General features: G+C 50.5%; 3 protein-coding genes across 4 annotated transcripts; 1 reads left to right on the top strand and 2 right to left on the bottom strand.

The window, feature by feature from the left end:
- Positions 1–300: 300 nt before the first annotated feature.
- LOC128272719 (coiled-coil domain-containing protein 124) lies at positions 301–1,314 on the bottom strand. 2 transcript variants are annotated; one of them, XM_053010585.1, is made up of 2 exons: positions 1,043–1,314; positions 301–978 (listed from the first exon to the last, which is right to left on the bottom strand). In XM_053010585.1, exons 1-2 carry the CDS (start codon positions 1,196–1,198, stop codon positions 499–501), a joined length of 636 nt encoding a protein of 211 aa, XP_052866545.1. In that variant the 5' UTR covers positions 1,199–1,314; the 3' UTR covers positions 301–498. The 2 variants fall into 2 exon arrangements, with proteins under 2 accessions (XP_052866545.1, XP_052866544.1); XM_053010584.1 differs by having other exon boundaries at positions 301–974; positions 1,039–1,312.
- A 564-nt stretch (positions 1,315–1,878) lies between these two features.
- LOC128275382 (xaa-Pro aminopeptidase ApepP) lies at positions 1,879–11,632 on the bottom strand. Its single transcript, XM_053013862.1, has 7 exons — positions 11,139–11,632; positions 4,654–4,757; positions 3,520–4,581; positions 3,003–3,447; positions 2,876–2,944; positions 2,644–2,816; positions 1,879–2,588 (listed from the first exon to the last, which is right to left on the bottom strand). Exons 1-7 carry the CDS (start codon positions 11,212–11,214, stop codon positions 2,352–2,354), a joined length of 2,166 nt encoding a protein of 721 aa, XP_052869822.1. The 5' UTR covers positions 11,215–11,632; the 3' UTR covers positions 1,879–2,351.
- A 5,278-nt stretch (positions 11,633–16,910) lies between these two features.
- LOC128273751 (lachesin-like) lies at positions 16,911–18,748 on the top strand. The gene is made up of 4 exons (XM_053011785.1): positions 16,911–16,965; positions 17,120–17,373; positions 17,435–18,098; positions 18,458–18,748. The coding sequence occupies exons 1-4, from the start codon at positions 16,911–16,913 to the stop codon at positions 18,580–18,582; spliced, it is 1,098 nt and encodes a 365-aa protein (XP_052867745.1). The 3' UTR covers positions 18,583–18,748.
- Positions 18,749–22,919: the final 4,171 nt, after the last annotated feature.

Here is a 22,919-nt window from a genome sequence, read left to right as displayed (position 1 = left end):
AACTTTAAGGAAGGAATCCGACACACTGAGTCCTTCGCTAGCCAGTAAGAAAGCTTTTGTAGCTTTGTAAGATTCAGAACAGTAACTCTGTACGCTGTAAGAAAAGAGAGACAAAGTGGAATAATAAAGAAAAGTATGAAAACTTACCAGTAGTTCAGCATTCACTTAAATGGGCTGTGCATGGTTTAATCGTCTGATTTTGTGAAGTATGATCGTAAGCAATGAGAAACCTTCGCAACAAATTGCCTCAACTTCAACTGCCTTGCAAGGAAGGATTGTAAAGAAAATCTGTAATTTCATTGCTTATACATGAAGCTCATGTTTATTAAACCACCGCCGTCCCAATGGCGCACTTCCAGACGGTTCGCAATCCGTTGCGACAGTTGTCACCGCGAACGGATTTGATGAGCTTATGCACGAGAATCACTTGACTTGGTGGATGCCCTTTGCAGAAAGGCGCTCCCGTAATCATCACACTTGCGACCGCGAGCCACAGGTTCAAATTTGGTTCATGGGATTTTCCGGAGCTTTCTGCCAGTTCTTGAAGACCATCTGCTTCAACTGGGACAGCTTCAGCGATGGGTAATCCTGCTTCAAGCGTACTAGCTGCTCCTCTTCGTAAGCTTTGTAAGCCGCCTTCATACGCTTCTCCGGATGCCGATCCGCACCGGCTTCTCCCACGCTCAGCACCGCAATGGCCTGATCGATAGTTTGTGCCACTTCCGTGTTCGCCATCACACGGTTGAAATTTTCTTCCAACGGCACCGGTTTCGGTTCGAGGGCGGCTTTAGGCGGGTGATTACTGACCGTCTCGATGGCCCGATTTCGCTTCTCGACTTCTGCATCGATCTGTGACCGTGTTATCTTCTGCACCGAAACCTTTGCGGTCGTCTTGATGGAGTTCATCTCCTCCTCCAGCAGAGCCTTCGTTTCCGCCTTCTTCCGAGCGGCTTCCGCTTTGCGACGGTCATCCTCTTCCTGTGCGGAGAAACAAAGGTTAACATCGGAATCGGAATTCAATTCCCCACCGTCGTTCACTTGCCTTCTGTTTCTTTTTCTTCGCCAACTGCTTGTCGTCGTCTACCCAGAGAGAATCTTCGGCCGCTTTGGCCGCCTTGTCGCTGGCGACCTTTTTCGCTTCCGCCTTCCGTTCCCGGGCCTCGACGGCTTTCAAGTTAAGTCCCATCTTCTTCGGCATCCTGATGCCGGCCGATTTTGCTTGCCACCTAGTTTGGATGGGTTATTTGGATACTTGTCTTAGGAGTCTACGGTGCCACTCTGGCCAGCAGCCGAGCAAACAGCTGGAATAACAACAACACAAGAACCTCAACAAAATAATCGGCGACTGACGTTTCGTTGAATCACAGCAACAACCTAAAACTGACAGCATCGCGGAACGTCGTGTTACATTTTTGGTATTAACCAACTGAAAGCGATTGATTTCCAAAAATTAGAGCTCTAAAACCAACGAAAACAGAATAATCAGTAGTTTGTTGTAAAATTCGTAAATCGTTTAACGATTCTTAACAATCTGCAATGAATGTACGGTATGAAGTATTATCTGGCAACACTGGCATGCCTCATGCTGTAAGATATTAGCTGAGACAAAAACCCTTACAATGTGCCCAGAAAACGAAACAATAGATGCAATGATGATAAAATTGCAAAATATCTATGTTTGGATGTGAATTTGATTGTGGAATATTGTGTGTCTAATGTGTACAAAAAAATGTTAAAAACGAAACCATTGTTCAGGCACTGTTCAGCGAGTTCTAAAAATGTCACTACAACCCATGACATCATTTAAAAAATTAACTGAACTGTTACACCGACAATTTCTCACAATAAATAGAAAGAATCGCTAGCAAGTTTCGTGGACTAGTTTATTACATCGATAATGGCTAATTCTTAGTTCATCGTTTCTTCTGATTCTGATTGATGGAACGAGAAATAAATAAAATATCACCACTTAGCTGTTCCCATCGCTCGTAGCCGCGCCATCGTTCAACCAATAACGGACATCGATTGGTGCAGAGTGTAAATAATGATCCTCATCTCGATTTGTGCGCGTGATCCTGTGCTTGCTTTTCCAATTAACAACTATTGCTCCATCTTTAACGATCCGTTGTGCGGTTCTACTGTCGTGCGAATCCTGTTTGTGCAGCACGATGAAAAAATATGGCAGAAAACACTATCGCGAAACACAACGTCGACAGCGGAGGTGCCGATTGAGAGACACACCTAAAATTAAGTTTAGCGCATGTTAAAAGGGGATGGGATTGGTTTCTTTGCTGACAAACTGCGTTTCGATTCTTTTACTGCAGCAAACAACTGGAACCTCAAGTGGCCCATTAAAACCAGGCAAGAGTGAGTTTTGCAACTAGCAGGATGATCGGTAGCATGATTTTCACGTTGGAATTGAGATGGCAAACGTTGGCGGCACCGTGTACGTCCTGTTCGGTGAGGTACTCCGGAACGTGACGGGTTTTGTTCATCATCCAGTAGAAGGCATCCATTTTGTGTTTCCGCTTCAGCTCTTCCCCGACCAGCTGCCGGATACGGGCATTGTATTCGTTCAGCCATTTTTTCTGTAACAACAAGATAAAGTAAGTTGAGGCTCTAACGACACCAAAACAGGCTTACCTCTGGAACGCTGAGCAGAGTGCGATCAATGAGCTTCGGTTCGAAGGGCACGAGCGTCGCATCGTGGAACGAGAGAAACTTATTTCCCGACGGATGCGTTTTTCCCGTGTCCACAACCTCCAAAACATTCTCCAATCGGATACCGAACGCTCCCTTCTTGTAGTAACCGGGTTCTGCGGAAAAAGATGTCCGTTTATCATTGGGGTTTTATCTGAAGCTAGATTTTACGGACCATTCGAGAAGAAGTAGCCCTCCTTGAAGGTGAAGCGCTGCTTCGTCGTATACGAGATGCTAATGGGAGCTGAAACGGATCGAAAGGTTGTACCTCTTCTTAGTCACATACCACTCGCTTTACTTACATTCACGGACCGCCGAGTAAGAGCCGATACCGTGTCCGGTGCCGTGCGGATAATCATTCATCGAACCCCAGACCGGTCCCCGGGCTATCGCGTCCAGTTCGGCCGGCTTCAGGTTCTCCGGAAATGTGAGCATCGACAGGCGGATCATGCCACTCAGAACGCTCGTATAGGCCTGGATCTGTTCGGCGGACGGATCGCCCAGATGCAGCGTACGTGACACATCGGTCGTGCCATCCTCATACTGTCCACCGGAATCGATCAGCAGCGTGCCGTCTCCGACTTCAATGTTGGTCCTATTGGAGGGTACATAGTTGGGGATGCCCGAGTGCGTGCCAAAAGCGACAATCGTTGGGAACGCAATACCCTCCGAGTTGTTCTGGGTTTTGCGGGCGTGATCGATTTCCCGGACCAGAAACATCTCCGTGATGTGGTCACCGGCAACGTACTGGAACGAAATGGAATGGTCAACGGAGTGAATCCTTACCTACATCGCCTGCATGGAAAAAGGGGTACTTACGCGATCCTCCAACCTACTGAGTACCTCGCACATGGCCACACCGTCGCGGACGTGTGCCCGGCGCATGCCGTGCTTCTCGACGTCGTTCTTTTGCGCCCGCATAAAGATTATGGGCGATGGCCGCTCGAAGATTACGTTCCGGGGAAGTGTCGCGTGGATCGCTTCCGAGGCCCCGGTATCGAACACGACGGCACTCGGCACCAGCAGTCGGTGCCAGTGTTGGGCCATCGTACGCACGTCGCGCCACACGTCTCCGTACTCGCGCACCTGGACACAGTTCTCATTGTGGCAGGAGTGCGCCTTCAGGTGGTTCTTCAAGCTGAGCGTCTCGCGGCTCGTGTTGGTGTAGAGAAGTAGCTCTCGGTGCGTCACCAGCAGATACGCCTTGAACACGGGAACGTACGGAATGTCACTGCCGCGCAGGTTCAACAGATACGCAATCTCGGTGAGCGAAACCACGATCATGCCGTCGCAGCGCAGGGCCGTGAGGTTGGCACGCAACCGCGCGACCTTGGCTTCCCACCGCTCCCCAGCAAATCGGACCGGATGTACCCGGATCTGGTTAGTCTTCGGAGCGGGCCGTTTACTGCCCCACACCATATCCACCAGATTGCGGTTTATGCGCACCATCCGGATGTAGTCGGCGCTGAGGTCCGTCTCGAGGGCTTTCCAGTGGGAACGCGGGATGAGCTGTGGGTCGGCACCGACCAGCGTTTCGGGGGTCAGCTCCGCCAGCAGGTACTCGGCCATCGATGGGCGCTCGCCGTGCCGGAACAGCCGCCAGGCACAGTTCAGCTCCTGGTCGGCCTGCTCCACGTACCGGTCGTCCACCCAGAAGGCGGCGGACCGGAGCAGCACCACAGCCGCGCCCTCGGTCCCGGTGAAGCCGGTCAGGAACTTTATCCGCTGATCCGACTCCATCTGGTACGGCGATTGATGTTCGTCGTACGACGGCACCAGGTACGCGTCCAGTTCCGCGCTCTGCGTCGAGGTTCTCGTGCGCATCTCGCTGCGCAGCGCTTGGAGCCGCTTCATGAGCACATTATCGACTCCTTCGTAGATCTGCACGGGTGAAAGAGAACGCCGCGTCCGTCAGTCAGGGAACATCGCGGCGCCGCGCGCTTTGTGACTCACCTGGGTACGATCGCGACCCTGCTGACACTTGGCACGTCGAATCCCGTGAAACTCCCCGTTGGCCGTGGCTCGTTCGCCCGATGCCAACAGGATGGATGCGACCACTACGATCCGACCGCGCGGGAGCGCCATAAAAAGAAACACAAAGCATCGATCGATCGATTAGTCACTCGTGCCGAAGAACGGTGTACGCCCCAGTTCCGTAAGTCTGACCGCAGCTCGGGCGTCAGTTGTTGTTACGCAATCACATCACAGCAACAACGCGAAGACGCCATGTGGATGCAGCATGGGACCGAAAGGTGCAGTAAACAAGCAGCGGACTTCCTTTAAATCCATCACCATCACGGTCGTCGCCGTTTACTCGCCGACCCGTCAACGTGGTCGTCTTCGACTTGGTCGCCCGCGAAGGCGCCCTAACGGGCGATAATTTCTCCGCCACGTGGTGGTGTTTATTGGTTTTACATTACATTCCGATATCGACTGTCGTGGGGTGTGCGCTTCCACGCTGGGCCATCAAACAGCAGCGTCACCAGCGGCCGGAAGGGCTGCCTTTGAAACGCCCTTTGCACAGGAAACACTGCGGCCAAACAGGGAAAAATGGAAAATCGAACGCTACGCTCGAAGACGCTCACGATCGTGGACGGCGACCGGGCGATTCTTGGAACCGGCGGCGGCGGCTGTGTGGACAGCCATATGCGCCATTAGCTCCAGGAGCGATGATGGATTTGATTGAACGCTCTCGGGGTATCATGTTGCGTGTTGGTCCGAGCCGACCACGCGAACCATGCTCCCGGCCCAGATGGGAGTGTCATGCAGAAAAATGTTACCCCATCGCGGTCGTCGTCGTCGCCGCAGGAAAAAGGCGCAAGCATGATTTATGCAAGGAACGTTTACGCAAAAAAGGCAGGAACGAAACTAGACGAAACAACCGTCGGGGTCGGGGGATTCCGGTTGCCGGGTGGCGGGCCGGGCGAGCTTATATTTCGTGCGGCTTTTGCGGCCACGGGCCGCGTCCCGCGAACGCGCGCTCTGCCGATGGATTGGATTGTAAACTAATTTCGTTATTAACGAGCTAATGATAGGTCGGCGAGCACGCGCTTCAAGCATCCATCTTGGAGTGATGAGCAGAGGGCCTCAACCCGGGGGCCCGGGAATGGAAGTTGCACATGATTTGTGTGCTGCTGAAACGTATGTTTTCTGTTACTTTTCGTTGCCCATAAATTCTACACTCTGCACTCGCTAAGTATGAATCGATCGGTTGCATCGGATTGGATGCCTCATTCTCAGCAATCAATCTTTTCTGTCCGTACACATTTGGAATAATTTACAGGAACTCTTGGCCGATTCAGCGGAAGGTGTTTCAAAATGCATCCTTAATCGATTGCCTATTTTTAGTCAGATTTTTTCCAGATATGATGTACGCAGCAACATTATCCGGAGCCAACGAACGTTGAGCTACGTACACCACGCATCGAAAGTACTGGGACTGGAAAGAAAGCAGGTGAAGAAATCGATCGTGTTGGGTAGGTAATGTCTACTTTCGAAGCATGACAGTTTTACTATACGTAACTCAAGACGAATTTTTACCGTAAAAAGTTAAATTCGAGAGGTACGCCTGATATAAGATTGGTTGAAAAGAAATCTATATTTTTATCTCGGTAGATGGGGTAGTGATCGTATCTCGTGAAGTATCGATCATACGGGTTCAAGTTTATGTTCGTTTTCAAGCGGACACTTTACACTTATAAAAATGCCTTCACTGTTTTTTGTTTGTTCCATTCGTTTGTGAGTTACAGGGTGTTAAAAATGGAAGTCAACAAATCGAAAATTCGGTATATTTTACAGTTTTTCTTCGATAAAGGTGGAAATTCAAGCTAGGCCGATGAAATTGTGCATGGGGTTTACGGTGCCGATACTGTAACAGCTAGTTACATGCAATTTTGGTTTCATCGACGCGGTTCAGTTATTTTTTATGTTAAAGATGCACATCGCACAGGCAGACCCGTCCTCGAAAATGTCTATAAAATTACAGAAAAAATCATAGTTGATCGGCATGTTATTAGTCGCCCAGCATCGCCCAGGAGCTAAAGATCAGCCATCAAACAGTTTTAAACCATTTGTGAAAAGCTGAATTCGCAAAGAAGCTCAATGTTTGGATGTCACACCAATCAACACAAAAAATGTAATGGATCGTATTTAAATCTACGAAGTTTTGCCCAAACGGAACGAAATCGACCCATTTCTTAAAGTTTGCGTCCAAGAGAAAATTGTGAACATAGATTCCTAGAGGTCTTGGCCAATAAAGACCAAGACAAAGAGGCATTATGAAGCTACCTTTTACTTAGCAACTTAGTAAATAGCAACAAATTATGCAACAAAACGATGCATATTTCACGCAAATTGGACCATGGGAAACATCTTAAATAAAGTTTTTAAATTCATTTTGAAATAATGGATTTTTTAAGCAAAACTTATTTGTAAAGAATTGTCTTTTTTAATGGAACTTTTTTTTAATTTCTAGCGTTTTTTCAGCGAAACAAAATCCGTTTTATTTGGAGCATGTTGCATTACGTGATTCAAAGATATCCTAGACCTAGGAATATTTACACAACGATCAGAACAGAATCGGAATTTACACAGCGGCAGAAGCAATACGATCGAACCATTTTCGACTTGAATTTGAAAATGTATGAACTTGCACTGTACAAGAGAAGTAACGAATTGGAATGTACTTTCATCAAAACAAAGTGGGTCACAAAGAGCATAGAAACTGCATCCTAAGACGGATGAATGGGTCTTAATTCCTTTGTAATTGTTTGACGTCATAATGAAGGCCAGTGCGGTGAATGTTATTGCATCAATACAAACCATTCCAGTATCAATGAGTAACGCTTAACGGATCAGGTTAGAAACCACGCGTGCTGGGAGGGTATGCGACTAATACCAGCATCGGTAGCTTCAAGTTAATTATCGTTGATTGAATACGAGCTAATCCGTGGTTCGAACGCAATGACTAACGCTTGTTGCACATTGTTCCAGAATGCATCATACTTTCGAATGATTAACAATCAAGTAACTGTTTTGCACAAAGAAATCCTCGTATCATGGATTGCCAACCGTGGCTAATTGTTTCAGAGTGTTTAGCTTGATGCGCCTCTTCGTTTGGCCCACTATACAGCATCACCTCGAAACCGAATGGCCCTGCCGCAACATCACAGAGCACACAGGGTGTAACGCCATATTAATCAACTTGCTCCACGCCTGTGGCCGGTGAATTGCGGGGCGTAATGAAAATATCTGGAAACGTTTAGCGGGCGACAGTCGAGCGGTGGCATTAATTGGAGCACATCGCACCGGATCGCTCACACCCGCCCGATCTCCGAGGCCGAGCTCCGAAGCAAGCGAAGAGGTCAAACCCAACGATCCATCCGACTTCCCGGCCGTTACGCCTTGGGACGCTTGCCATTTAATTGAATTGGTGCCCTTTAATGGTGGCGGATCCCCAGTTTGACCAGGGCCATTTTTTTTGTTGCCCGCCCGCCGAAACTACGACAACATCTTTGACGTTCACTTGTCGTTCCGCCTGTTCCTGTGCTCCGCGGCCCACCGAATGGCGGACTCTGGCATGGCGCCAGTAATTCTGGTCCCATAAAATCCATACCGAACAGCGCGACACAACTGTGACCACCGAAGGGAAGGGAAGTGGCAGTCGCCCGCTGGGTGGGCTGGTGGGTGGATAAATGGGAAAAACTCAGAAATCAGCGTGCAACGACTTGGGAGAGAAAAGGACGGCCAACTGTGGTGAATGAGATTCGGCGAGATTCGATTCTTCTCGAGGAGTCTCGTCCCGCCAGTTATCTGTGTTTCGCGTTTTGGGCTGCCGTAGCGTGTGTTACGCACTCATGGCACATGGTCGTCGCTCCTCTAGTGTCTTGTTTGTTGTGCTTCGGCTTCACCTCCACCACCGGGCCACCGGAAGTGGAACTCACCGACGCCCGCCGGAGAAAGAGTAAAAGCGGGATGTCTGGTTTTTGGCAAATCCTCGCCGGTGGCAGCAGGACGCGGGTGGGTGTTGGGAATGTTTCGGGGCGCGTGAAGCAGCGAGCGATAAATTTATTGATCACAAAAAAGGAAGCAATAAAATGGTGAACCACGGAATCAGACTTGCTCGCCCCATTTCTTGCTGTAACACGACAACGAAACAGATAGAGTTACTGAGGGCGACGTAAAAGGGCAAAGACTTGTTGGCTCCACCTCTGGGGAAGGTTCTTGAGGAAGGTCTCTACCCACAACCGCCGCCCCCAACCGGTGATGAGCGGGCGGAGGTCGTTAATTTGATGGATATTTGATCGTGATAGTGGCGCCCAAGGACGCTCCGGGTTTCGAGGCTGGCCACAACTCTACTAACGGAATGGGGACGTAGGCCGGAACGACTCGGACTTGCGGCACTGTGACAACCATTTCCGGCTCGCTCTAGTTGTGGCAGTTAGTGTGCTCTAAACAAAACCACCCCTCACCAAGGCAAAGGTTTGGTCCGAGGTGATCTGCGTCCACGCTGTGTGTGTGGGATCTCTCGATTTGGCGCGGAGTGCGTGGTCTGGAGCAGCAAATTGTGGAGGAAGATCAGCGCAGCCAGCTGGCCATGTCGGCCATGTTGAAATGGTTTTCAATAACGTGGTTGTTTTTGTGCCGAACTCACTCCGTTCTAGGGATCTCCAGTGGAGCTCCTCGGTTCGGTTTCAAGTTCAAGTTCCCCGTGGACTGCGCGCGGAGGGTGCGGCACTCGACTGCGGCACTGTTTACCGAATTCCAGACACCAACTTCAAGCGTACTGTTTGAAGATTAGAGAACCGAGCGATTTATGATCACACCAAACGATATGTGTTTGTCTATGTTTGAGCTTGTACGCGATCGCGAAGCGTAGCTGCTCTGTGCGAGTCAATAAAGTCGAACGTTCGTTTTAACCTTATAATACCGACCGATTACGCGATCCGGAGTGCGATCGCGCCGTAGCAGGCTAGTTAAGATTCTTCGCACTGCTCGACTGATCGGTAACAGGCGAGTGAGTAGCAGCACCGACGCGGAATTGCGCAGAATGCTTCCCGCTTTTGGCATCCGATCGATCGGCTGGATTATCGACGATTATGATCGATAGTGCGCGATTGTGGTCGGTTTGGGGAAGCTCCAGCGGAGCAATACGCGTAGGATGCTCGGGGGAATCAAATGACGGTCGGAGTTGAGGCAAAGATGGGAACAGGCGTTGTTTGCACGATGGCGGATGATAACTGGGCCTGTTCATTTGTTATGCTTTGCGAACGTCGATCACACCCACACGCTAAGGCAGAGTGCTCGCGATCTGATCGACGCGACGACGAACCGTACGAGTGTCACGTGATGGTCATCGATTTTTGGCGGAGGTGGATTCAATTCTCGAACGTTGTTAGCATAACGACATTGGAACAAGCGCTGCTCGCGCTTGGCGATGAAGTGGTTTCGAGCAGAGTGGTTTGGAGCACTCAAAAAAAGCATGTGTTTTCTTGATCTGGTGATCTAGCAAGCTTAAAAACATCTAGGATGCCTAATCCGGTGTAATACCCGTGGATTATTGTACAAGATTGAGAGGTTAAGATATATGACTCACTCGTACTGGCATTCTATTCTACGTAATGGAATTGATTCTATTAATTGCGGTCCCTCCATTTAAGCGTGGCCTTGGGTTTAGATTAGTTACGTAAAATGTTCCCCAATATTAGATTCATTACAGCAGTTGATTGAATCTGCCCTATAACAAATCACTTCAGCAGTACTTTGACAGTAAAACTAGACGCTCATGGCCGGAAGATCCTATCTTTTGGGATATGGAAGTGCTGGATACAAATCCATTGCGGCATGATTCACGAAACCAGCCCGAACCTATGCTGCCACTTGAACCCGGGGGGCATGTGGTGTTCTTTCGAAGGATTTCCTCTGGAGTGGCCACTTACAGGCGGAACGTCCGCATGAGTCAAAGCCAACACCCGAGGTAACAAGTTCAAAAATTATGGGAAAGGCACACAAAAATCAACCATACTCCGGCGAGGACTCGGGAGTCCGAAAATAAACCCGAACTGGCCGTGTGAGTTTCGGTTCCGTTCCGGAAATTTACACGCTCGCCCCATGCCACCAACGATCCGTTCCATCGATCAGATGCGCGACCCGCGCGCGGGATGGAATGTATATCTAATCTCCCATTCGTCCAATACGCCAAAGATCGAAGATATATTTTATTTCGCCCCCGTCAAGGCCGCTCCGGAATGTCCAGACCGTCGAATTGCGCCGTGCGTCAGCAAGCTGGCTGGCCGATAGGTTTGCGGGCGCGGAGGGAGAGTAGCGCGCAAAACCACGATCCGCAAGCGCACGATCCACGGTTTGCGTTTTAATTAGGAAACCAGCCCCGGCAGTCGGTGGGAGACGCGTTTTCGTCCATCACCAAGCACTCGCCTTACCTAAGAACGATCCTAGCGCCAACAGATGCTGCTGCTGGCCGAACGGTGGGACACTTTTCGCGCGCTGCATTTTCATCAGTGTGGGCGGTGTAGGTGGGAAAGTAATTTTCCGGAAGCTTCCGGGCACGACACTACACTGTACAGTTGCGTGCCAAATCGGTTGGCATCGTAGTTTGGGCGTCGCTTCCCGTTGATGCGGCACCCCTGGACGTGCTCGGCACACTTGTGGGGACGATCGAGACGAGCACTTATGATGATGATGATGATGATGATGTTTGTCACGCGCGGACAGCCTCGCCAACCACACCCACTGCTCGGTGCACACTGCTGCAACGGCGGCCTCCCAATGTCAATGTCAGGCGCAATCTCGCGATCTTTCTCGCGCGTCACCGCCGAGAGGGCGATAATTAAACTGTGGACCGCACGCCTGATCGCTTGATCCGCGGCCGAGTAAGCGAAGGACCGCGCGCGCCAAGATCTGAACTGCACCGAGCGGATTCTAACACACGACTAAACCGCGCCAAACGCCGTTCACTCTCCGGCCGGAGTTAGTCGATTTCGGGTTTCGGGTTGGCGCGCGCGCTCCGAGCGAACGTTGGGCGCATTTTTTTGAGAGCGGCCACTGAGAACGATGACGATGGGCCGATGGGTGGGTGGATGGCTGGTGGAAACAGTGCGGCGGGGTTGTTGTATTACATTGGTCGTCGGGGCGCATCGGCGTAGGGGATGGTCGTTCCGATTGTGTAACGATGGTAGCGATTACAGTCGCGACCGAGAAAGTGGCATCGGATCAAATCAAACGATCAATTCTGAAGATTTTCTTTCCGTTTTATCATAGGAATGGAACACTTTCCGTTCACTTTTTAGCGACATCTTGCATGGGAAGTCACGTGTTTTCCTCTACATCCTTTAGCACGCGGATCCATTTCGCTTTAAAGTTATCTTTGTGCTTAACACCGGATTCTGGCTTCAGTCAACAGTCAAGCGATCGAGGAAGTGTTTGAGAATGCAACTTACTGGGTTGTTCAATAAGTTTTGTGCTTCGTTAAGAAAACAACAATTTTATGGTTTGAAATACGCTTTATTTTTCAGTGTCTCAGGGTCTCCCTGAACGTCAAAACACATGGTCCAACGAGATTCCAATTTATGAATTCCATCCCTGAAGTGATAATCTAGAAGAGCTACAAAATACATTTCCACAGTTGTTATGAGGTCATCATTTGATGGAAAACGCTTTCCACGCATGATTTTTTTAGGTCTGGAAACAGATGAAAGTCACTACGGCCCAAATCTAGTGAATTTTTTCTTCTGCAAACCGGGTCTTTTTTAACGAATTGTTTCCTTCAGCTGATCTAAAAGGTTTCAATAAAAATCGGATTTTTTTTACTAGTTTGTTATCAACGATCAAAATTCCTTTCGCATCCCAAAAAACTTATACGATTTTTGTCCGTAAGTCTTATTGCTTCGACGTCAATTACACATATCAACAGAGCATACTTTCTTGACGTTACACAACTGAAGAGCCTTCTTTATGTACTAGAACTTATCGGCAACCAAAGCAGTTGGAATCATTTGACTATGGATAGGTTTTGTTGTGTTCACCCCTCAGATGCATTTGTGACTCTCCATTTAGTAGCATTCTGTTTCGTGAAGTCGTAAACAGCCATTTTTGCTCCATCAACAACACTCAACAACAATGATTTGAACAGATTCGCTCCCGTAAAACATTTCGATGAATGGTAGCCAACAAAAGGGGGCGAACAGCATAAAAGTATTATGGTTTGTTGGAACGTTCTAAGCTAAGTGCGCTCCAAAGGTCCATTCTTACATGGGAAAGACTTTCATGTTGACAGGCCGTGCCCTAATTCCAGTCTGTACAACCTTCCTAGCTAATTGTGGCCGGCCAGTGCGTAGTGCGTAGTGCGTTGTTTACGACGATCGATTGAAACCCACGCACAGCTTACGGAAGCAGCTTTGATGTTCCCACCCACCCACTAACCGGAATGTGGGTTATGTGGGTTATGTTGAGGGTTCGCAAAGTGGCACAAGAGCGCGTACCGTCGACCAGTTTGCTAACAGTGCGCAATTTTAGTTTACAAAACAATCGCATCGCTCGCCCGCCCGCAACCGGCTTCGTTGTGGCCGCGGGTGTGCGCGTCTTGCGTGGACTCCGCGCGCGCGGGAGTCAGCATGTCGTCGGCTCGTCGTCATCGTTGTCTTCGGCTCTGACTGTTGACCTCGCCGTGCTCGGCATACGCTCGTGTGGTCCCTTTCTGGCCGCTTTGGGAGCGGGCCCGGGAAATTCGGGTCGGAAAATCATGGTCTGGTCGGTGACGTCACGGTCCGCCGAAACGACGCCGTTCAGCCGCGCGTCGCGGAAGCAGCGGTGGGTGGCGGGGTGTTCGTTTATTTTCCGACCCACTCCGACCCGCAAACCCTGGTGGCGGCCAGATGTGGCGCGCTGATTCGGAAGCTCCCGGAACGGCGAAGCGTCGACCACCGGTGAGATGGAATGGATAGTTAAAATGTTATTTTTGCCACGACCCGCCGAACGACATCTATCGGTAGCGAATGGTAGATGGTGTGTGGCATTGGCGTGCGAAAAACCACGGCCGGAAGGGTGTGTTGGCGGATGGGTTGGATGGGTGATGGGTCTGCAAGGTCATGCGGTGCAGGTCTCGAAGACGCTCGCAGCGCACCAGGCCGGCGAATGTCCGGGTTTCACTTCTATATTAGCCGGCTCGCCCCAAAACGGGACACGTCTATTAGGTGGTGATGTGACAACGCGTTTGAAATGTGCGTGAAAAATGGACTAAACATAACATGATCGGTGACAGGCGCGGCACCAACATGGTTTAGCGGTAAGTTATGTGCGTGCCGACAACGGCCGGGAGCGCGATCTACGTAGATAGGTAGGATCCTGCAACGGATTTGCTAATTGGTTGCGGTCCTGTGCCGGTTCGATGTCATGTCCACTCTATTTTTTATCACAATTTCTTAGAGGATTTTTTACTCTTTATTCTTAGAAGATTTTATTACTTTTTCAAATAATTTATTAGAAGATAATTACTGTAGAAGACTTATAATTCCTTTTGTACCGGGTGGTCCATTTCAGATATTTTTTTCATTTGATTATAAAACCAAAACGGCGTATTATTTTTCGATGACTGAACATTTATTCAAAAGGTTCATTCATTACATTTTTTAATGTAAAACATTTTTGGTCAAATGTCTACCACGGCTGGCTTAGCAGTAACCTATTTTGCTGGTTTGTTCACGTAACATTTATCTTTCCCCGCTCCCCAAAGATAACAGTCCAATGGTGTCAAATCGAAGCTTCTTGGAGGCCAATTCACAACCTCACTTCTGCTTATTATTCGATTTCCGAAGATGGGGAGCACAATATCAATTGTAGCTGACGCTGTATGACACATAGCGCCGTCCTATTGAAACCAAATGTGGTCTAAGTTTTCAGCTTCAACTTCGTCGAGGAACCAGTCTCGGTATCGTACGCCTTCAACGGCGGCTCCTTCTTCATTTTCGAAGAAAATGGGCCGATGATGTTGCTAGACTCAAAAACCGCACCCAATAGTCACTCGTTTTGGGTGCATTGACTTCTCTTGCACGACGTGTGGGTTTTCCGAACCCCAAAAACTACAAAACAACAATTAACATAACTACCGAGGTGAAAATAAGTTTAAATTAAATGTGCTTTTCAAATATCGTACTGTTTGAGTTGAAGACCTACCATTTTGGAAATGAGTTTTTCATATTTTCCAACCTTCTGTAACCAAAACACCAAATAGTTAGCCGTTTTTGTTTTATAACCAAACGAAAAAGAAAATATCCTTTATGAACCAGCCTGTAAATGGCTTGTTTCTAAAGCAGATCTTAGTACTCAAACATCATTGTTGGGTGCCTTTTTAACAACCCAAAAGTGGCAGTGGCAGTGGGTAACATCAGAAAAATGATTTACGATAGTGTTCGAAGATTGCGAGGGTTACACGCGCGCTGACACGCCGTTCATTACCAGACCGTGGGTCTGGGAAACGGAAGTCGTACCGACGGAAATTCATTCACCAGCAACCGCACGTGGTGGGCCTGGATGGGTAGCGCGCAACCATATGGCCATAAACACTCCGCTACGACGCGCGTTATCGTCGATTGTCGCCGGCGTTAATCTGCTCCGGTTCTCAGTGGCGCCAGACACGGCACGCAATTCCCATATTGGTAGTTGTTGTTTAAAGCATAATGAATTGAAGAGATTTGCTCCTCCAACTAAGTGCCGGAGACGGCGGCATATTGCCTGGACCCATCCCGGGTCAGCGCGTTTTTAATTCGGCAGCGGACAGCCAACCCAACCCGTTCCTTTGGGAATGGGTTCGAAAATTATAAAGTGATCAAAGCAACCCATCAGGATGGCCACGCTTGCTGCGTTGGTATTGGTGGCCGTCCTGTTGGACGAGCCTCGGTACCCGGCGACCGAAAAATAGCTGGCATTCTTCACCGACTTCAATCGGCATAATTTACGAGATGCGCGTCTGCCACGCCGCGGTAGGGTTTAAAGTCTGTGGGATGCGTTGCCGGAAGCGAAGCGGAGGGCGAACGCACAAGAGCGTGTGTCTGCGGCACCTCGTCTCGAGAGGTGCCCAATCTCGGCGGCCCGGCAGACTTTCGGTGTCAACACCAGCGTCCGTCCGTGCACTCCGCATTTTCTCCTCGGGGTTTTCATCTTCTCAGTTCTATGGCTTCTAACGCGCCCCCGCCGCGCGCCTATGCTACCTGCGTGTTGCCGTACCCAATACCGGTTTGGTGCCCGGTCTCGCTCACACGCCAGGGCTGAAAGGACACGAGTGTGGTTTGGGTTACATCGTTACAGCACAGCACAGAGTTAAACGTGCCGCCTTTTCCCGGTCTCCGCCGAGAAGCGGCGAATGCCGAGAATGGGGTGACATTATAAAATAGGATAAGCTGCGGTTCAAAAACACCGCCCAACGAAAGGGATCGCACGCGCGGACGAGTGTGTGTGTGTGTGCCGATGGAAAACAGGTTTTTCACTTTCCTTTGCGGGTTTGTGTATGTGTGTGAATGGGTAGGAAGCAAATGAAACTTGCTTTTCGAAATGAGGCCAAAGAGTGCAAATAGGTAAACAAATGCCAAAAGGAAGAACGAATCCATTGAAATCGAAAGAACGCAGAAATCATTCTCAGCAAATGAGCCTGAAATTGCTTCGAGATGACCAGGTAATCTTGTCACGGTTTCCATGGCAACGCCCGTGCTCATCCACCGCACGCCGCACGCAGCATCCTTGCGCCGGTGAGTGTGCGTGTGTGCGTGATGTCGCGGTTCCATCTCGGCGGGCACAGCATACATATGTTCACAGCATACACACAGCATAAATCCATTCCGTTCGCACCGTTTCCGTGTGCCGCGTGTGTCGCCAGTTGTGTGTTGCCCGTTGACCAGTTAGCATCTTGTTCGTCGTTCGTTCGTTCGAGTTTCTTTTCCTGAGTTCTCACTCTCTTTGGTTGCGCCTGTATGTGAAGCCGGTGCGGCGGCGGCGGCTGTGCGTTTGTTTGTAGTGGTTGAGGCAACTTTTGGCAGTCTCGGGGTGTCGGGTGTCTGCCTTATCGCTAATCTCGCTGAACTCTGTGCTCGGGAGCATAATTGTGAATCGCTCAGTCGCCCATTTCTGCTGCTGCTGACATCCGCTCCTGTGGGGGAATCAAAGGATATAAACACACGCACGCACGCACACGCGAAGCTGGCAGGATGAAGCGACGAGTGCATTTGCCACTAATGACGCTCCTTAGCGCTGTGACACTGTGTAAGTGGGGGAAGTTCCTATTGTGCGCTGTCTGAGATTTGGCAGCGACGTGGAGTACCGCGTCTTATCGTCTCGTCGATCGAGTGAATGAATTTCGAACCGAACTGGGCATGAATGTAATGGCGTGTGTGTTAATCTCTCCCTCTCTTCCCAGGCACAATGCAGCAGGCCCCAAACCCGAGCATCGTGTTTATCAGCCCGGAACAGATCCGCGACATCGGCGAACAAGTGACGCTCAACTGTTCGATCGCGAACGTGAAGAACTACATCGTCGGCTGGCAGAAGAGCAACCGCGATCGGACGAAGGAAAGCAACATCATCTCGCTCGGGGTGCAGCTAGCCGTGGCCGAGGATCGGTTCAAGCTGAACTTTACCAAAGAGAACAACGCGGCCAACTATCTGCTGGAGGTAAGGCTGTCTAGTCCGTTGCGATCCGTCTTACCAACAACCGGAACTTTCGCCTCCACAGATCAACGACATCGTCAACACGGATGCCGGACTGTACGAGTGCCAGATACAGGTGACCAGCACGACGAAAGTCACCAAAACCGTGGAGCTGCAGGTGCGCCACCCGCCGATCCTGCTGGAAAATCAGCACACCAACACCATCACCAAGGGTGAGGGGGAGAGCGCGGAGCTGGTGTGCCGGGCCGAAGGTTACCCGCGGCCGGCCATCACGTGGAAGCGCGAGTACAACGCAATCTTACCGCTCGGTGGTCAAACGTACGTCGGGAACGAGTTGCGGTTAAGCGCGCTGCAGCCTGAAGACCGCGGCACCTACTACTGCATGGCGGACAACGGGGTCGGCAAGTCGGACACGAAAGCCATCACGCTGGAGGTGGAGTTCTCGCCCGTCATATCCGTACCGCGGCCGAAGGTGGCCCAAGCGGTCGACTACGATATCGATGTCGAGTGTGTGGTGCAGGCGTTTCCGGCTCCGGCCATCTCCTGGTACCGGAACGGGAAACAGATCCACAACGGCGGTTCCTACAGCATCTCGCAGATCGGTTCGCCCGACGACGTGACACGGTCGGTGGTGAAGATCAGCTCGGTGGCCGAGGAGCACTTCGGGGACTACGTGTGCAAGGCGTCGAACAAGGTCGGCCAATCGGAGGCTCGACTGAACCTGTTTGGTAAGTGGCCATTCGTGGCTAGACGTCAATTTTAGACCTGTTTTGTTCACCTTTTCCGTTTTTGTGCTCGTTTTTTTCTTTTCTTTCCTTGTGGTTCCTTGTTTTTTAGAATCCGTTATTCCTGTGTCCTTGTGAGTGTCCGTTTTGTAGGGAGTAGTGCCCTCTAGTGCCGAGATACATACCTCCATATTCCGTTGGCGGGCGGTGCTGACCTTAGCCGTTCGCTGGCCGTTTGTTAAGTTTTCTAGTGTGAGTAGACTTATTCGGGTAGCTTTATCGGTTTTTCCTATCGGGGCAATCGCAGCAACCAGCATTCCAACGGGACCTTATTTTGTGTGCCTCCTTTCTTTTGGTTTTAGAACAAAATGTTCCCAACATCAACTATTCCGGGCTGAAGTGGTCCAACGGTGCCCCGGCCAGGAACGTTCTGATCGGTCAGTGCTTCATCGTCACGATAACGCTCCTGCTGGTGACGCTCTTGTGAATGCGACGCGCACGAGGCAGTGAACTTCAGAACGGTTGGCGGAATGCGTGCTTCCTCGGATCGCTAGCGGCAGCGCCACCACGAAGCTCGATTAGCAACGATCGTTCCCTCTCTCTTCTAAACGATAATCCTTAAGCCATATCTACATGTAAGCCCACCCCACTACTCGCCCTCGCAAGAGGGTCCGCAGAAACGGAAAGTGCAAATTAATGAGTAACCTTAACTGTCCTGTCCTGGAATACTTGCCTTATGCGAGCCCCTCAAACAACCACCAGATCCGTGATGTGCCAAATGGGGGGCAGAGTATTGCGTGTCCAGCAACCCAGAGATGGTTTTTCGGTAATTTGAAGTACAACTACTCTACACTTTGGCGACCAACTTAGCTAGTATAGTATTGCGGAACAGACTGTGTACTTTGCGTGTTGTATCGATAGCCCGTCACCCTGACAAAAGACTTGAAACTAGCAAAAACAAAAATGACAAAAACCTTAGCATAGAAGCATAAAGCGTAAATTGGTTTTCTTTCGGTATCAAAAGGACCAGGAGCAAAAGTGTAATCAATATAGACAACAAAACACCCTTCAAAATGTTTATAGTGAGATGTTTTACCGGTTTCTGTTAGGCTAATAGTACTCTGCGACGCGAAAACGAAGCGGCATGTCGAACAATAAATTTAATATACTGTATCCTATGACGGTGATTCTGTTTCTTTTCATTCAACTCGGCCATTACTGCCTTTTTTGTGTCCTTCTCCATTCTTTAATTATTTTCCAACGATCCGAAGAAAGGATGATGATAAAAAATAAACTAACGCAGCCACATACGCAGCGCCCGCAAGCTGCGTACTTTTAGAAACGCTTTTAAGCTGCGTGCTTGTTTATACTTTGCTTTGCTACTTACAAAGCTTTGAAAACTGAACGAAACGTTTCGTTGAAAGCGTTTATTCAGTTTGTTTTTGAATTTTGAAAATCTTTCCACTATCGCTCATTGATTTTGTCAACAGATTTACTATTAATTGATAAAATACGGTCGGGTCCGTTCTTTTAAGATTAAGAAAATGCTTTTAATTGAGACGCCCGCTTCATGACCATTTGTCAATGCGTTTGTGCACCGTTTCGAAAGTTTCGGCATCATACAAAACATCAACTTACTGTGGAACGTTACAAGCAGCGACTGAGTTACAGTTAACATACAGCTCATATACTTCTATAGAGATGGTTGTGATATTGAGGACCATTTTATTCCACAGCTCCCGTATCGGTGATAATTAATTCAAATGTGCTCCTGGCGTTTTGGGGGCGGTTTCACTTTGCGGCGCTGACGAGTTTTCACTGCAAATGCACATTTAATCGATGGGGCATGGGCGCGAAATTATTGATGATGTTTGTGGGGGACAGGCCAAAGAGTAATTGCTGGAAACAGCAGAAAAAGCACTTCGGACCACCGCTGGAACATAAGAACGGACGGTGAATGCACAATTGCACACGCGCAGAAACGAAACAAAAGCGCATATAATAACAAGCGTTCAAAGTGTGAGTAACATGATTTAAAAAAAAACAATTCTGAACCCCAAAAACGGTTTTCACACGCCATCCAGAAGGTGACAATGGGCGCAAGTGACGAGCGTGCGTGTCACAAGAATCGAATTTCGCCCCGCCCGGGGAGCGATGGGGCAGCGAAAGCCCAGAGAATGATAAGTCGAATAAAACATTCATTTTCAACACTTACCCAATCAATTTGGGGCCAATTGATTATTGAATGATCGGCTCGGCCGACGAACAGGCGCCAACCATTGCTGGCCGAACATATTTATGAAATAAACTTGAAAACGATCGAGAGATTAATTACCGCATCACGTAGGAGCCGGGCGCGTCGGTGCGATGGCCGTTCACCTCAGCACCTAGCGCATTACTGCTGTGGCAGCTGCTGGCATCGGGGTCACTATTTTCCGCGCCTTGTCTCCAGCTTTTCATCTACATTTATTTAAAATAAAATTAACACTTTGGCCGGTTCGGTTGATTTTCTGCTTACGCTGGTCCCATTTTTGTTCTCCATTTTTGGATCGTGGATTTTTTGCGCCACTCCGAGACTCCGGTTGGCCGAGGTGCACCATTTCACGTTTGACCGATTATCGGTTGATCGACAGGCCAAAGGTTGTGGCCGGCGTGAGCGAAGTTTCGGTCATCGCCAGCCGCGGTGTTTTCCCGAGAGGGGGGCCCGGTGCGCGCTCGGAAATGGATTCATATTTCATTTATTTGCGCGCGTTGTCCTCGGATTTGGGCAACACAATTAATTATCCACTGAAACTCCGAGGTTCCACTCCGCGGGCGGACGGATTCCATATAATAATTAAAGGATAAAGCAATCGGAAAGGGCTTATTGAAAACCGATGGACCGTAATTGTAGCTATGGCCGCGAAAATGCACCAGCAACGGCGAACGTGGGTCCTTGCGGCGACAGCTTTTCCGGTCACCGCCGTCGGGAATGGTGATTGGAAGCTTCTACTTCGCGGTATCCTGCAAGCTACTCTAGCTGGATTTTCGACCCGGTCGGGTCCAGTTGGTGCCCCGACCAAGATTCGCCATCGCATGCACGGGTTGTGAGCGAAAGTGACATGGGCTCGCCACGCTAAACGATGGTAGGCTGCCGTTTTTCAAATGAAAGCGCCTTGCCCCCGGGTTGGACATACAGCCTAGCTCGCGAGGAACAATAGAAACCGTAGCGAGTGGTGAGACGAGCTGCAACGAGTGGTTGCGTTTGCACAAAGACACACCACTCTGAAGGGCCAGGGACCAATTTGGTGGCCGCGCGCGAGTGGAAAAGCCGTTCGCCTTTTGGCCCCGTGCTCGACATCTTCGTCGCGTGGCGTAATTTGACACAATCACCGACGCCGATGGCGAGGGCCGCCGTAGGGTGTCAATTTAACGGCCCAGTGGGTCCTGCGTGCAAGTTCAAGTCGCGCGCTGAACCTTGAACCACCGGCGGCGGTCGCGTCGCGCCGGTTCCTCGTAAATGCATCGGAAGCGCGCCCGGACCGGTTAGTACGTCGCGGCCGGTTGAGGTTTACGGATCTTCCATCCATACGGGACTGTGAGTTCGCCATGTCGGACGGGTTGCTGCAGCGGTTCAGCACGAGCAGCACGTTGATGCCGCCGGCGGCTGCAGTAACCGCCGGTACCGGGGCCACCCTTAGCCAACGTGTCCACCACTTAGAGCTACCGCCCACGCTGCTGGCCAGTGGCAAGTATCCGGTCTACGGGCCCGGCAGCGGACCGGAAGTCTACGACGACGCTACTACGGCCAGCGGCTACGGTTGGCCCGGAACCGACGGAACCGGGCCGGGCGGATTTTTGCCCAGCTTCCTGGGGCCGTGGGGACAACCGTCACACCCACCGCCACCACCACCGCCACCGCCACTGCCGCCACCGTACGCGCTGCACCGGGGACCGCACGGGAAGTTCGGCAAAGGACTGCGCTTCCGGGGTGCGTCGACGGCCGTGCTGACCCTGCTGGCGTTTCTGTTCTTTCTGAGCATCTTGCAGAACTACATCCGGGACTACTCGGCGACCTCGCACCCGACCGTGATCGTCCTGTCGGCCGGTGCCACCAAGGAGAGTGCCTCCCCATACCGCCGGCAGCATAATCGGCACGACTCGGCCGACCCGATGGTGGTCGACGACGCATCGGAAGACGACGACCGTGGCAGTGATGAGACCGCGGGGGCTGGCTACCGGGTGCGCGAGAAGAAGGTGACGGCCGGCTATGCGCCGGCCACCGGTGAACGTCATCAGCGTGTGAAGATAATCGACAGACATGACATCGCCGGCCCGTCCACCCGACAGCCCAGTCCGGCACCGTTCGGGGATATCTTCAAGATAAACGGACTCTAGTCCGTGGCTCCGGGTGTCCTCGCGAACCGGATTGCCGTAGAGGCACAGCAGCAGGGCGTTAGTCGACAGGACCGTTTATTTATTATTCCGTTCGGTAGCAATAAAAGGCAGCTTTTTCGGAGCATCGCTTGGGGCTTGGACTTTCGAAGCCTTTTCGGGGCGCCAAAAATCAACACGCCGCGGCCCGCCGTTGGCTCAACCAGTTAGTGACTTCCGTTCCGTTTCTGTGAGGTTCTGTCCACTTTCGGTTGTTGTTTGTTTGTTTGCTCGCTCTGCTGCCACGCACACGAACGGGTGCGTGTCTTGTTGCCGTTCGGTTGTTCCGGTTTTTCGGACCGACGATTGTTTGGCGTCTGGTGAAAGCAGCTGTCCGGAAGGTAAATGTCACTGCAAGTGCGTCTGGTCGTCTGTGGAGTGCATCTCCCGGGCAGACTGTCTGCCGGCTTA

The sequence above is a fragment of the Anopheles cruzii genome, chromosome 3, assembly GCF_943734635.1.
Source record: "Anopheles cruzii chromosome 3, idAnoCruzAS_RS32_06, whole genome shotgun sequence".
Classification (NCBI taxonomy): Eukaryota; Metazoa; Arthropoda; class Insecta; order Diptera; family Culicidae; genus Anopheles; species Anopheles cruzii.
This window is presented reverse-complemented; position numbering and strand designations above follow the sequence as displayed.

Coding starts and splice junctions, on each gene's coding strand:
- LOC128275382 (XM_053013862.1), bottom strand. CDS start 11,214: ATGAAAATGCAGCGCGCGAAAAGTGTCCCACCGTTCGGCCAGCAGCAG. Junction 4,758..11,138: donor GGCGCTAGGATCGTTCTTAG/GTAAGGCGAGTG, acceptor GTCGGATCGTAG/TGGTCGCATCCATCCTGTTG. Junction 2,817..2,875: donor GGGCTACTTCTTCTCGAATG/GTCCGTAAAATC, acceptor CTTTTTCCGCAG/AACCCGGTTACTACAAGAAG.
- LOC128273751 (XM_053011785.1), top strand. CDS start 16,911: ATGAAGCGACGAGTGCATTTGCCACTAATGACGCTCCTTAGCGCTGTG. Junction 16,966..17,119: donor CCTTAGCGCTGTGACACTGT/GTAAGTGGGGGA, acceptor CTCTCTTCCCAG/GCACAATGCAGCAGGCCCCA. Junction 18,099..18,457: donor GGCTCGACTGAACCTGTTTG/GTAAGTGGCCAT, acceptor TTTTGGTTTTAG/AACAAAATGTTCCCAACATC.
- LOC128272719 (XM_053010585.1), bottom strand. CDS start 1,198: ATGCCGAAGAAGATGGGACTTAACTTGAAAGCCGTCGAGGCCCGGGAA. Junction 979..1,042: donor CGAAGAAAAAGAAACAGAAG/GCAAGTGAACGA, acceptor TTCTCCGCACAG/GAAGAGGATGACCGTCGCAA.